The sequence below is a fragment of the Eubalaena glacialis genome, chromosome 10, assembly GCF_028564815.1.
Source record: "Eubalaena glacialis isolate mEubGla1 chromosome 10, mEubGla1.1.hap2.+ XY, whole genome shotgun sequence".
NCBI classification, from domain to species: Eukaryota; Metazoa; Chordata; class Mammalia; order Artiodactyla; family Balaenidae; genus Eubalaena; species Eubalaena glacialis.
Genome location: NC_083725.1, coordinates 114,430,647 through 114,444,659, shown reverse-complemented (window position 1 = coordinate 114,444,659; position 14,013 = coordinate 114,430,647). Strand labels below are relative to the sequence as shown.

The window sequence follows — 14,013 nt, the reverse complement described above, 5'->3', positions numbered from 1 at the left end:
GGGAAAGCAAGGTCTTATAGTCACTGGCTCCCAGCAGAAATTCAGCCTTTCTAGACAATCAATTTGGGGATGGAGGGAACAGAGCCTGAAGAGACAGTAGCACCAGAGGTGCAGCAGAATCCCTGTGAAGGACTGTGCCACCCCGATGGGGGAGGCCTGCTGGGGATTCCCAGGGGAAGGCCAGCTTATGCAAAGTCAAGGCAGCAGGAAGTGCAGCCAGCTGCTGGCCTCAGCAGCTTCCTAGCCCCAAAGCTGCACTCCTGGAACAAGTGAAGTTTCAGTCCAGCCCCAGAAGCCACCCCAGTCCAAGTAGAGGGCTTTTAGAAAGTTTGTTGCAACTGTGGAAAAGTGTTAATTAAAACATACTTTGAACTCAGTTGAGAGCAGTAAGTTAAGAACTAAAACTAACATACAACTAACATACAGCAGCTGACAGACTTGACCTTTCCAAAAAGGAGGTCTGAAGTGTCTCTTGCAATCGCAATTGTTTTCAGTTCTTGAGTGGAACCCACTGTTCTCTGGATCTAACTGGTTTCTGGCTTTGCGATTTGAGTGTGGAGAACTGACAGCACGGGAATCACCTGGAAGTTCATCTGACCCTCCGGAGCTGGAGCCACTCTGGGTCAGGAGCCTCCACGTCCCCTTTCAGTTGTTCACTGAGCGAGAGCACCGCCTAGTGGCCACCTTGCTAGGCCAGGGAACCCAGCCAAGCTCACACCCACCCCACCCTTCAGGAAGGAAGAGAGCGTGCGGGCCTGGTTCCCAGTGTTCAGTTCGCACTCAGCTCTCCCAATCCAGGCTGTGACCCCTACAGGACATCTGCTTCAAAGTCTTTTGGCAAAAAAATTACTCGGGGACATAGCAATGTATAACCACGCCTGACTGGCTTGTTTTATTGGAGAAGAGGACGTGGAGTTAACAACGTGAAGACAGTTGGGACCTGAGGTTGGGAAGAACACCCTCCCCTCCCCTTACAAGCCCACTGCCCCAAATAAAAAATAACCAACTATGGGAGAGCAGCTGAGACAGCGACTGGGGGCAGGGGAAGGAGACCATGCGTGTGCTGGGAGGGCCCAGAGGCAGCGGCTGCACGAATACGCGAGTACAAGTCTCTGAATCTTCCTCGTACGTCTGTATAAATATATAGATAAGTTGTTCGCTTGTTTCCCCTTCTCTCCCTTCTGCTCCGTGCTGCTTGCCGCGGTCCCAGCTCCTCTTTCCACGTGAGGGCGAAGGGAAGGGGCATGACGAGCAAGTCATCACCGAATTGCGATAAGACCCACATCCATCAACTTCTGGATCTTCTGCGCTATCACAGGATTCTTTAAGTGTCTGACAAACAAGAGGCAAAGTTATTTGAAATGAGACAACCTATAAAAATTCTTACTTGCTCGCAGAGAAAGCCCCAACCAACACAAACCCCCTGGACACCACCAACCAACAAGAGGTGGTAAGGGAGTCCTGGCGGAGACTGCCCAGGGGGACCCACACGGGCCTCCTCTGCCAGTGTTCGGAACCTGACCAGTACTGCTGCACAGGAGTCCACGGACACAGGTTTAAGCTGAGACCATTCCCCCAGCAAAACTGGTCTTTCCAACTAACCACTTAAGCCATCGCCACTAACATATAAATGAAATCCTTCCGGCTCACCATCAACTGCCAACCTTCCAAGTAAGAATTACACTATAAATATTCCACTCAGATCACACTGCTGCCAACGTTGTGCATTCTCAACGCTTTTGTCCACCTTTTCCCTCGAAGGCTGTCTGCCCCTAACTTGACTCACTCGCTGAGCGCCTGGGGGTCCTTCTGCATCTGTTCCAGGATGAGCCGCATGGCCGGGTCACTCATTATCTGCTGCACCTCAGGGTCGGCCATGGCCCGCCGCTTCACATCTTCGGGGCTGTCATGTCGGTTGTACTGGGCCATCACGCAGCGCTGGTAACCATCTGCGGCCTCCTGCATTCCGGCAAAGCCAAAAGCGGAGGGTGTTAGCACTACCTGGCTCACTGCTGCGGCAGGTCCGAGACAACAGAGGTAACTGAGGGGAAGACAGACATACAGAGAAACAGGCGAGAGGGAAGAATCAGAGACACGGAGGCAGGGGAGAGCTCACTGCAGGCCAGAGCAGCCCCACCTTACAGCTGGAGTCCAGGTCCAGGGCCTTCTGGTAGACATCCATGGCTTTTGTGTAGTCTTTCATCGCTTCCAAGGCAGCTGCTTTCCGTGTATAACCCTTGACTACAGGCAGAAAGGGAGAGGTGAGGCATCACCTAAAACACTTCCGAAGGCTGCTCTTTCACCTCTTCATCTGAACACCATCGTTCCTCAGCCTGACACTAGCTCCTCAATGTTACAAACCCGGAAGACACACAGGCAAAGAATATGTTCTCTCCTTCTCTCAACCCTCCGGCCAGTCAGGGGACACAGAAGCAGCACAGAAAGGCACTTACTGAAGGTCGGTTCTAGCTGGATGCATTCCTCACAGTCCTAGGGAGGAAAGGCAAAGAAGAATTAGGCTCATTCCTTTAGAGGAGCTACCCTAGGGCAGACTGATCACTTGGAATTACAAATCTAACTGTTCACCCAGGGCCATTACAGAACGTTCTGCTTTTGTTCTAATGCTTCTGTTCTATTTTTTAAAAATTTTTATTGGAGTAGAGTTGATTTACAGGTGCTGTAAAGGTGTAAAGTAGATCAGTTATTATATACACACATATCCACTCTTTTTTAGATTCTTGTCCCACACAGCCATTACAGAGTATTGAGTGGAGTTCCCTGTGCTATACAGTAGGTCCTTAGTAGTTACCTATTTCATACATGGTAGTGTGTGTATGTCAATCCCAACCTCCCAGTTCATCCCTCCTCCCTCTAGTGCTTCTGTTGTTCCTGGCAGCTTGGTAATTTAACAGCAGGCCCAACGAAAGGAGAGTAGAGAAGGAAGGAAAGCAGAACCAGAAGGGATAACAAGGCCAGATCATGGACCATCTCATATAAGGGGGCTGGGACTCTTCAAAAGGCTGATGTTATGATTTTAAAAAAAAGGAAAAAAAACCCCCAAAACCCAAAAGGTGGGGAAACTTCTAGTTTGAGAAATTAAAGAGGATATGACCACCAGATGAAATGAATGGACCTTGATATTGACAACTTTAAAACTTTATTTTTAGACAACTAAGGAAATCTGAACATAGACATACAGCAGATGACATCATGGCCTGACTTTTGCTATTATTAGGTGCTAATAATATTGTGACTGGATAGGGAGTCATTTCAGGAGATGTATGCTCACGAATTCCGAGGTCAAGTGCCAGAATGTATCATTTCCTTTCACAAATGGTTCGCCAAAAGTGTCAATGTTTATGGTTGAAGAAAAGGTGGAAAACATAGTTATTCTGTGTATTTTTGTCTGAAATATCTTCAAAACATAAAATTACAGAGAAAAGAATGCTATGCAGTGTAGTGTGTGCACTCAGGCCCAATCAACTTCTACCAAGAAGCTCTAAGATTGGAAACAATTCTACTCATTCTTTCCTCCCATTTGCAGATTGGGAAAGTCCTGCTCCACCTCTCAGGTGACTAACAATGTTATTCTTTGCTTTGCAAACCAACTTGCTCTTGACATTCCCCTTGTGCAGTCCCACCAGCAGCAGTGATGTCTCTAGGCCAGATGGACCGAGAAGATAGTGGCATCAAACAAAACCCATCATGGGCTCAGGTACTGGGGTGTCTAGATAGATAACATTTTGTCTTGTTCCCACAAGATAGTCCAGGTTTATCTCCCAGAGAACAGTTTAAAAATCGCCAAGAGGCACAGAGTAGCTCATGTTCAAGAGAGCTATGGAGAGTAACTCCTTAGCTGTTAGGTGTGTCCAAGGTGTTAGGTGTTGAACATTATCATACCTGACCATACTTGATGTGACTGACAACAGCAGATCTATCTAACCGGAGTATGGAAGAAAAGAAGAATGGTAAAGCTGTGGAAAGTAAGGTAGTTCCTCAAAAAAATTAAACACAAAACTATAGTACTTCCACTGTTGCATAAAATACTTGAAAGAATTGAAACCAGGGACTCAAACAGATATCTGTACACCCATGTGCACAGCAGCACTGTCCAGAATAGCCAAAAGGTGGAAACAACCAAATGTCCATGGATGGATGGATAAACAAAAGGTGGTCTATCCACACAATGGAATATTATTCAGCCACGAAAAAGGAAGTGCCGACACATGCTACAACGTGAACCTTGAAGACATTATGCTAAGTGACGTAAGCTAGACACAAAAGGTCCAATACTGTATGATTCCACTTACAGGAGGTCCCTAGAGCGATCAAATTCAGAGAGACAGAAAATACAACAGTGGTTGCCAGGGGCTGGGGGAGGGGGCTGGGGTGTTAGTGTTTAGAAAATGCAGTTTCGGGGCTTCCCTGGTGGCACAGTGGTTGAGAATCTGCCTGCGATGCAGGGGACACGGGTTCGAGCCCTGGTCTGAGAAGATCCCACATGCCGCGGAGCAACTAGGCCCGTGAGCCACAACTACTGAGCCTGCGCGTCTGGAGCTTGTGCTCCGCAACAAGAGAGGCCGCGACAGTGAGAGGTCCGCGCACTGCGATGAAGAGTGGCCCCGGCTCGCCGCAACTAGAAAAAGCCCTCGCACAGAAACGAAGACCCAACACAGCCCAAAATAAATTAATTAATTAAAAAAAAAAAAAAAAAGAATGAGATCTGGGGGCTAAATTATTTTAAAAAAAGAAAATGCAGTTTCCGTTTGGGAAGATGAAAAAGTTCTGGAGATGGATGTCGCTGATAGCTGCACAACAATGTGAAGGTACTTGATGCCACTCAACCATACATTTAAAATGTTAAAAAGGCAAACAACAACAAAAAATGTAAGGAAAGACAAAGGGGAGGGAAAAGGATCTACTTTCCCAAATACTCCCAACCACGAATAAATCCACAGGCCAGGACAGGGTAGACACAGGCCCTGTATTTTTACAAATTACACATGTGCATCACCACCTTGAATCTATGATCAAAATAACATCAAGCTGATGCTGATGAAAACATGAGAAGAGGAAAACACATTCCTCGTGCACAGGCTAAATTAACGGCTGCTCCGCATTCCCAGAGCCTCACCTTGAGTGCCAGCTGGAACTCCAGGAGTTTGGTGTAGCAGGCAGCTCGATTGCTGTACAATTTGGCATCTTTTGGGTTCCGTTTGATGGCTTCTGTATAATGCTTCATGGCCTGGGGATAGTCCCCTGAACATGGAAAAGACAAACTCAAAAAATAAAATAAAGCACACCACCAGAGCGCATCTACCCCACAGTCAGCCAAGGCACAGAAAGCAACATCTACGCTGCTCTTATCCTAAAGTTCCATCATCTGAGCTGTAGGTACCTTTCTGAAAACATTCATTGCCTTTGTTCTTTTCCTCCAAGGCCAGGTCAGGGTTTATGTAGGCCAGCCGCTCTTGCTCTTTCAGGATTTTCTCTGCCTAAAAAAAAAATTAATTCTTGGAATAGTCATTTAAACTCTCATAAACATTGGGCTAATAAAAAGTCTGATTAGAATTTCAATTTTCAGAGTGGCAAGATTTAACTTTTGGTTTAATGATTTTATATTCCTTACAAACTATGTATAGCTTAAGTAAGCTACAAAGATATATTGTACAGCATAAAGAATATAACCAATATTTCATAATATCTTTAAATAAAGTATAATCTATAAAAATTTTGAGTCACTATGTTGTACAACTGAAGTATAATGTTGTAAACCAACCTAACCTCAACTCAAAAAAAAAATTTTATATTCCTCATCACCAAGGTATAGGTACTATGAAGCAGAATGAACGATATTGATGTACACCTGGTACAAAGATATGCCCTATATGAAAATGATGTATGTATTGACAGCTCAATTTTCTGCCTAATCTTTCTGTGAATAAAATCACCCCCCTACATAATTTGGTTGTGTAAGGTAAGAAGAAACTTAAATTACAATAACCACAACACTGTCAGAGCACTGACCCTCAACATCAACAAATTTATGGTGGAAACCTTGGCCGACAAAAAAGCACAGCAGAAAAACTGGGTTATTCCCTACATGTTGTCATCATTAAGTGACAGGGGCAGCATCATATACAATGACCAAAGACAACAGATTTGTCATTAAATAGTAATGACTACAATAAATAAAACAAAAAATAGCAAAACATCCCGTATTCCCTACCCACCTGTTGGCATTTCTTGAGCACATCTGGGGTTCGGTGCTCTGCCAGAGACTTGTTGTAGAAATGGATGGCATCCTTGTACTTTTCTTCTTTGAAATAAGAGTTGCCAATTCGAGCGTAAGCTCTGACAAAGACAAGACGAAAAAGAATTTGCTGAGGGCAGAACACAGACAAGGTCAGCCCCTGCAGAGAAAAAAACACCTGCAACCAACTAGACACAAGGCCCACATCACTGCCCCAGGCACCACGCCCTTCCAACACCTCCTGTCTAGGATCCTGCAGCCTCCTTTCCAGCCCACGGCTAACAGAGTAGGTTGTGCAGCCAGCAGCCCCCTCCCCATGCAGACATGGAACCCTCCACACCGCTCAAGGCATTCCAGGTCAAGCGTACTTGGCAATCTGTCGGTAGTCTTCTCGGTTTTCTCGCCCCACTTCAATGGCCTTCTCACAAAGCTCCCGGCATTTACCATAGTCGCCCTTTTCGAAGTACACGGCTGCCAGGCAGGAGGGTCATAAAGGAAGAGTCAGCCCATGCCTCACCCCCAGGACCACGTAACAACTCCTGCACCTGAGTCCTGGGTCTCACCTGCTTGGTTGGTTATGTAAGTCATGTTGGTGGGGTCCAGGTCCTTGGCTCTGTCATAGTGTTTCAAGGCTGTGTCAAAGTCTTTCTTCTTATAGGCTTCATTCCCCAGCTCTTTTTCTTTCAGTGCCTAGATGAGGTGTGGGCGAAGTCAGTGCTGAGCACATCTAACCAGACGGCAAAGAGAGCAAGGGCCTGTGACGTCACAGGTACCACGCAGCATACACAACTAACAAGGCTACGGAAGCAGATTCTCCACACCCACAGTGAAGTATCAGCTGTTAGGATGAAAAATTATAGACTTTCATCTCTGCTTCCTCTGAAACTCCCCCTATCCCACCTACTCTCCTGGATCTTTGTCAGCAAGTGAGGGCTTCTTCAGGGGAGAGGAAATCCCTTCAGCTTGAAAGAACTTCAGAGAGGACAACATAGTTCTGTGCTAGGTTTAATTCTGAGAGGCTGAGCAAGTTCGGTTTCTGTCACGTGCTGTCTCGGGGTCTTAGCTGTCAGGCAACACCAGCAGAGAGGGTGAGGAGCAGAAAGGGCTGTCCTGGTGGCAGGAGTCTTCAGCAGAGCTCACTACCACCCACGTTATAGGGCCTTTTTCCAGCTTTGAGACACCATGAACAACCAACGCTTACCCATTTAAAGGTACTAAATTTGGCAACCATCTGCTGTTCCCATTTATAAGAAGGGAAATAAAATCGTTCAGGCACATGCCTCCTGCTCTGGAAGACTGAAAGTTGTTCACTTAGCAACACAGACAACTTTCAACTACACACCACGTCCAACCAGGAAACAGAAGCGTAAGGAATGATAGCATTCTTCTGGATCTCTGCAAGGACAAGGGCCACACACAACTTTACTGGCTGGCCCTGGCTGACATCCACACGGCCAGAACCACAGCGGCCGTGGGACTATGGGCTAGTAGCTTCCGCTGCCTGAAGACTTGAGATACACAATTCCTACGAAACTGCTTGTTACGTGGACCTTTTAATATACTATTTTATTTTAAAATATTTATTATTTATTTATTTTGGCTGCACTGGGTCTTAGTTGCGGCACGTGGACTCTTAGTTGTGGCATGCGAACTCTTAAGTTGTAGCATGCAAGCAGGATCCAGTTCCCACTAGGGATCGAACCCAGGCCCCCTGCATTGGGAGCACAGTCTCTTACCCACTGGACCACCAGGGAAGTCCCCTGACCATTTTAATTAACAATAGTAACTTTAGCACATACTGAGCATTCAAAAAACAATCACAGCCAATGAAAGTCTATAGATGGTCCCACGTGACACACATATTTCTAGTTGACTTGGCTGTTTCTTCTAAATGCATGATAGTAAACAGTGTTAAAAAAAAAAAAAAAAGAAAAGAGAGAGAGCGAGACACCTGCTTCTTATTCTCTGGAAGATCTTCTTCCATTGGCTCTGGTTTTGCCTCCTTTTTGGGAGGCGGCGGCGGTGGAGGTGTCGCAACTTCCTCGTCTTCATCCACACCACCTAGATCGACCCCGAGGAGGACGCTGAGAGTAGTCATGATACGGGGATCCTGCAACTTCCTAGTGTTGGTTAAAAAAACAAAACCAAAAAACAGCACTTAGTCTTCTCCACAACTGATCTTAAACCCCATTTACTGCTAAAGCTCAGATTACTGTATATAAAAGCTTCTCACCCATGAGAAGGTTCCTAGATCCTGTACTAAAAGTTACAAATGGGGAATCCTCAACCCTTCAAATATCCATATAAAATGAGGTAACACAGACCAAATTTATTTCTTGAGACCAGCAGATACACAGAGAAATGAGTTATAGACACACTTTGTCTGATCTCAGGAGCCAGAGGGATTCAGACAGTCACAGATAGCAGTACAAGGTTTAGAGAGACCTCTTTAGATCTGACACCCTTTCAACCTTGAGTTTCCACTCCAATATACCAACAGAGAGAGGGAGTCCTACGTGTAAAGAAAGGATAGCGTTGGTGCTAGGTCAGCATAGCAGGAGAGGAGTGAAGAGGCAGGGAAGGGTTAGAAAAAACACTACAGATTACTCTGATATATACTCCCCCTGACCCTTTCTAATAATACAAATAAACAGTAAACAAAGCAATAAACTCCTACTGCTCTTTGGAGAAAAAACAAAGGGAAAAACCCTGCATTCTGGTCGAGGGAACCCCCTGCCACAGGATCCCAGGAAGAAAGCACAACGTTCATGTCCATTTCCAGAGACAAACGGTGCCGCCTTGACTTACGTGCCCAGGTCGGAGGGCTTGTTCCGCAGCTGCTCTATCAGTTCCCGGTAGGTAGGATCAGCGAGCAGAATCTTTGTCCTGGGATCACTCTCCAACTTCTGGTATAGATTAGGCATGTTGAAAGGGTTCATGAATTTCCTCTCTGTTTCAAACAAAGGAAAGCACATCACAAGAAGTCAGTTACTATGCCCACATAGCCTACTAGACCGACACTGGGGGATGGAGGAGCTTCAAAGTTAATCCCAATTAAAAAATAATAGTAGGGCTTCCCTGGTGGCGCAGTGGTTGAGAATCTGCCTGCCAATGCAGGGGACACAGGTTCGAGCCCTGGTCTGGGAAGATCCCACATGCCGCGGAGCAACTGGGCCCGTGAGCCACAATTACTGAGCCTGCGCGTCTGGAGCCTGCGCTCCGCAACAAGAGAGGCCGCGATAGTGAGAGGCCCGCGCACCGCGATGAAGAGTGGCCCCCGCTTACCACAACTAGAGAAAGCCCTCGCACAGAAACGAAGACCCAACACAGCCAAAAATAAATAAATAATAAAAATAAACAAATTAAAAAAAAAAAAAGTAAATAAAAGGAGAAGAGCAGTATACGTGGTGCCTGCCTACCTGCCAACCGGGCCTCCATATTCTGTAAACCTTCTTTGAGCTGAGGGTTGTTTGCTTCATGTTTTAAACCCTCCTCATAGGTTTGCTTGGCTTCTTCAAATCGGTTTAAGAACTCAAGAGCTGCTGCTTTTCGAGAATAGCCCTTAAACCAGCAAAGAAAAATACAAAATAAAAGACACCTAGTAGTAAATTCCTAAGATGAACTCAAAAAAATCTATTTTTCATGAAACAAAATGGGTACTCACGTGAAGGCCAAAGAAAAAACAGAAAGAGGAGCAGGATACAACAATGGTATATTATCGACCCTGCAGAACACAGCCAAATATCTAAGGTGCACACCTGCCCCCTCCCAGTTCATCTTATGACCCTAAGTGTTGTCAGTTTTTGGGTAGTGTTTTCTTTCCTAGTAGTACAAAAAATAAGACATGTCTTAACCAATGGTACCTCAGATTTGATGAAACATGCCATCACTCTGAGGAACATTCTCAAACAGGTAGGAAGAATACTGGGGGGAGGGGGATAATCAACTATGAGTCTCTCGGGATAGGCAACTAGGCAAGCCAGGAGGGCTGGTATTTAAGAACTGCCCCCGAAAGGAGTTTCTGGGCACCTGAGGAGCCCCAGCGCGCGCGCAGCTTACCTTGCCCCAGTCAGGCTTCAGGTCCACGGTTCTGCAGCCGTCCTCGTAAGCCTTCTGGTAGTCTCCTTTCTTGGCATAGGCTGCGGAACGATTGCTGTAGAGCACGTGGTTCTGGGGGTCTAACTTAATGGCTTCTGAGTAGCACTGCAACGCGTCATCAATGTTGCCGGCACTCAGGGCCTTGTTGCCCTTTTCTTTGAGCTCATTTACCTGAGAAGAAAAGGAACCAATACAGTTTCTCTCCATAAAATGTCTCTTTAGTCCCAATTTCTTAGGGGATACTCATTCCTTTCTGCAACTATTGACAAACAGGTTACTTTATGGATCAGAAAAGAGAAATCACAGATTAATTAATTTACATTTCCCACACCTTTGGGAACCAGCAAGGAAAAAATAACCAGGAAGAAGCGGCCTGACACTGTTCTTTGCTGGCTCCCCTGTGGATCAGTGAGAACTCCAGCCACTCTTCCAAAAGTCTCTACTTTGAGCTGATGAAGCCACTCTAGAACATACTCATGAGTCCCTTTTGTGGAAAAAACAAATTTGTTTGCCATGGATTTCCAGAGTTCAAATGATAAACTGAACACAGGCCTAATTACTCCTCACAGGAAGAGGCAACCAAGAAGGAAGTGGACTGAGCGTGCACGGATACATGCTTCAGCAACCTGCCGGCTCCAGGAGCATCAAGATGCTCACCTATGATCAAAGAACAATCTGTTTCCACTTACAGATGTGGTAACATGTCACAACACGATAGATTACTGGTCTGTTCCTTAACGGGTAAAGGAAAGCTAGAAAAAAACAGTTTTTGCCATGCTTAAATATTAATATGCTACTAAAAGGATGGAGAAGAATAAAGAAACCTATTTGTGGTTCAATCCACTATCCTCTCAAATATCCGGAATGAAAACAGCAGGAATGCATCAAAACGTTAATAAAGTGACCCTGGCCCTACCAGAACAGGATCCTAATTAAAGGGCTTCTAACCAGGGAGCCCTACAAGAGGGGAGGGTCATCCCTCAAATGCATACACACTTGGTGAGATCAAGCTGTGTCCCTCAAGACACAAAGTCATTCTTTCTTGGTACCTATCATCTGCCCGTGACCCAGTGCCGTGACCCAGTGTACTGATACAAGAAAGAATTCTGTTACGAGAAATGACTTTGGAACCTTGAGGCACACCAATTGCGAACCTCCACCAACCAGAGAGATCTTAGAGAGACAACCTCTATGAGAAAAAAAGAAAGAAACTACGAAATTTAGCAAGCAAGGGATAAAAACCTTAAAGCCCAAGATGCAGGCCAGAAGGCAAAAAGTTTAAAAACTCAACTAATACCACGAGGCAGCTGAGAACAGCTTGGTGATGTTCCTGCCTATCCTACAGAACATCTTCCAAACTGGGCACCTACCTGCAAGTCAGGAAATCAAGTTCGTACACAACCAGCACTTTAAAACATCAAATGGAATAGAAAATATCAGCATGTGGTACATATAATACAGGAAGTTGTTTTGTCTGACATGTTATACAGTTGTATGTCTGTATTGCGTCAAATTTTAAAAGTTTATCACTATGAGATTTGAAAGGTGCTTAGTTAAAAAAACACAATTTTGGACACTCAAATTTGTCCAACTTGAATATTTCCTAAAACTGAAACATGATCTCAGAATAAAAAAAAAAAAAAAAAAGGAAGAAGCTACATATTGAATGGGGGCAAGACAGTAGGTTCCAACACACCTGGAATAAAATGCCAGGCCATCTGTACAACGGGCATGGTAAACGTGCAGTCCCTGAGTTCAGTCACTCACTGTCTACCTGTACGTACACTTCTACAAGGGGCAATGGCGATTAAGAAAAATTTTTTTCCTCTTTTGATAACGACGGGATGAGAGCTTTTCTTGAATTTAACACAGCAATGTGTTTCTCACGTCAGCGCTCTGTTTCTTGTCTGTACCACAGACTACTGAATCCCAGATACAATTTAATTATCACAAGGGCGCAAAATGTTTATTAACCTCTCCGTTTCCACTCTAATTTTTAAAAATTTAGCGAAGAGGCCCCAGGTTTGGCTAAAAGAGCAATACCTATACTAAGGCAAAAGGTTCGGCTTTGTAGATCACACCTGAACACCCGAGCTGTCCCCCCCACTCCCCCCAGTCAATCATTACAGCCTAATAACAGCTTCCAATTGAATAAAACCTCTCTGGGCTTTTCACAACCCTCAGGCCACAGAGGGTACAATTAAATCACTGAAAGCAACTAGCAGCAGCTTCAAACTCGGCCCCCCAATAATGCTGAGCGGAGTTAAATAACTTACTTCTTACTGCTTATCTGTATATTCTATATTTTCTAAGCAACTAATTCCTCCTTCTGCAATTTGAAACCGAAGTTTTATAAGTATCAGTCCTGTTACTCTTGAATCGCACGCACACAAAAAGAAAAACGAGAAGGGGGAGGAGCCGCACATACGTTTGTAAAACACTGGTAGGGATGAAATTCATTCCAAGGACTTTTGCTGCACCCTCCCCTTTCCTGCATCATGAAAAGAAGTCGGCCTGCTGCTCGTCATACCTTCACTCAACCCTCTTCCATCCCGGCCTTTTCAGATGCAGAGAAGTAGGGTTTTCCCCAACTGGCTACTAAGAATACAGCTACTTCCAGTGTATTCCCGTCCCCGCTCCCCGAATTCCTCCAAGTTAACTGTACCAAGTCCTGGGTAGCCTCTTCGTCCGCAATCTCTAATCCCCCTTTCACATGACGAACTCCCAGAGGTTGACCCGATCCCTCCTGCCTTTCGCAAGGCTCCTCGCCCACCTCCATCCCTCCCAGCGCCTCGGGCGCCATCCCCCTACTCAGCCTGGACCTACTTCCCGAGAGACCTCCGGAGTCCGGCCGCGGCTCCTCTTCCCGCCGCGAGCCGGACTTATGCCGAACTGATACGTCTCCCAGCCCATCTCGCCGAGTCGGGTGGCGACAAGCGCTGAGCCGAACCCGCGCTCCCCACAGCCAACCCTCGCTGCCCGCCCGCCCGCCCGCCGCGGCCCTCACTCCCTCGCCGCCCCAGCTGCTCCGCCGGCCCCGGCCCCCACCCCGGCCGCCCCGGCCGCCCCGATGGGGTTCCCGCCCCGCTCCTCCACCCGCGGCCTAGCCTCGGAGGGTCACCAAGCGGCCCCAGGCCTCAGTCCGCCCCTCCCCCTTCACCTGCTCCATAGCCCGGCCCGGAACCCAGTTGAATACACTCCGTCCGCTCCGCGTTCCCAACCGCACGCGCCGCCTTCTGGAACCTACTAGAAGCTGCCGGGACCCCCAGATCCCGCCCCTTCCTCTCGGGCTCACTGGTCGCGCTCCTCTAGGGGGGGGGGGGTCTTTGTGAGCTTTTCTACTATTGGCTTGAAGTCTAGCCCATCATCTTTGCTTCTCTCTCATTGGACAATATGGAGAACCCTGCCTCCCCCGCATCTCGGGATTGGAGGTTCCCCTAAAAGCTCCGCCCATCGTAAGCTCTATGATTGGAGGGAAGGGCAGACCTCTGCGACAGTGATTGGTCACTTGGTCTGCCAATCGTGGCCGCGCTGGCCGCGCCCATTGGTCCTGTTCTTTCTGGAAATTTCCACCTCTCCCATTGGGCTGACGAACTCCATGACGGACCCGCCTTCAGATTTTAAAAAATTTCAATTGGGCGGTGAGTTGCAGACACTTTGCT

The 14,013-nt window shown here is 46.7% G+C and overlaps 1 protein-coding gene across 1 annotated transcript; it reads right to left on the bottom strand.

Moving 5' to 3' along the window:
- Nucleotides 1–865: 865 nt before the first annotated feature.
- Nucleotides 866–13,618, bottom strand: STIP1 (stress induced phosphoprotein 1). The gene is made up of 14 exons (XM_061201937.1): nt 13,512–13,618; nt 10,313–10,522; nt 9,673–9,814; nt 9,062–9,203; nt 8,205–8,373; nt 6,817–6,943; nt 6,622–6,724; nt 6,234–6,354; nt 5,399–5,495; nt 5,135–5,259; nt 2,454–2,490; nt 2,138–2,241; nt 1,787–1,959; nt 866–1,332 (listed from the first exon to the last, which is right to left on the bottom strand). The coding sequence occupies exons 1-14, from the start codon at nt 13,518–13,520 to the stop codon at nt 1,260–1,262; spliced, it is 1,632 nt and encodes a 543-aa protein (XP_061057920.1). The 5' UTR covers nt 13,521–13,618; the 3' UTR covers nt 866–1,259.
- Nucleotides 13,619–14,013: the final 395 nt, after the last annotated feature.

Excerpts from the sequence above, each read along its gene's own strand:
- STIP1 (XM_061201937.1), bottom strand. Across the intron at positions 9,815-10,312 it reads TGAAGCCTGACTGGGGCAAG|GGCTATTCTCGAAAAGCAGC; the intron begins GTAAGCTGCGCG and ends TGCTGGTTTAAG. Across the intron at positions 1,960-2,137 it reads ACCTGGACTCCAGCTGTAAG|GAGGCCGCAGATGGTTACCA; the intron begins GTGGGGCTGCTC and ends GCCGGAATGCAG.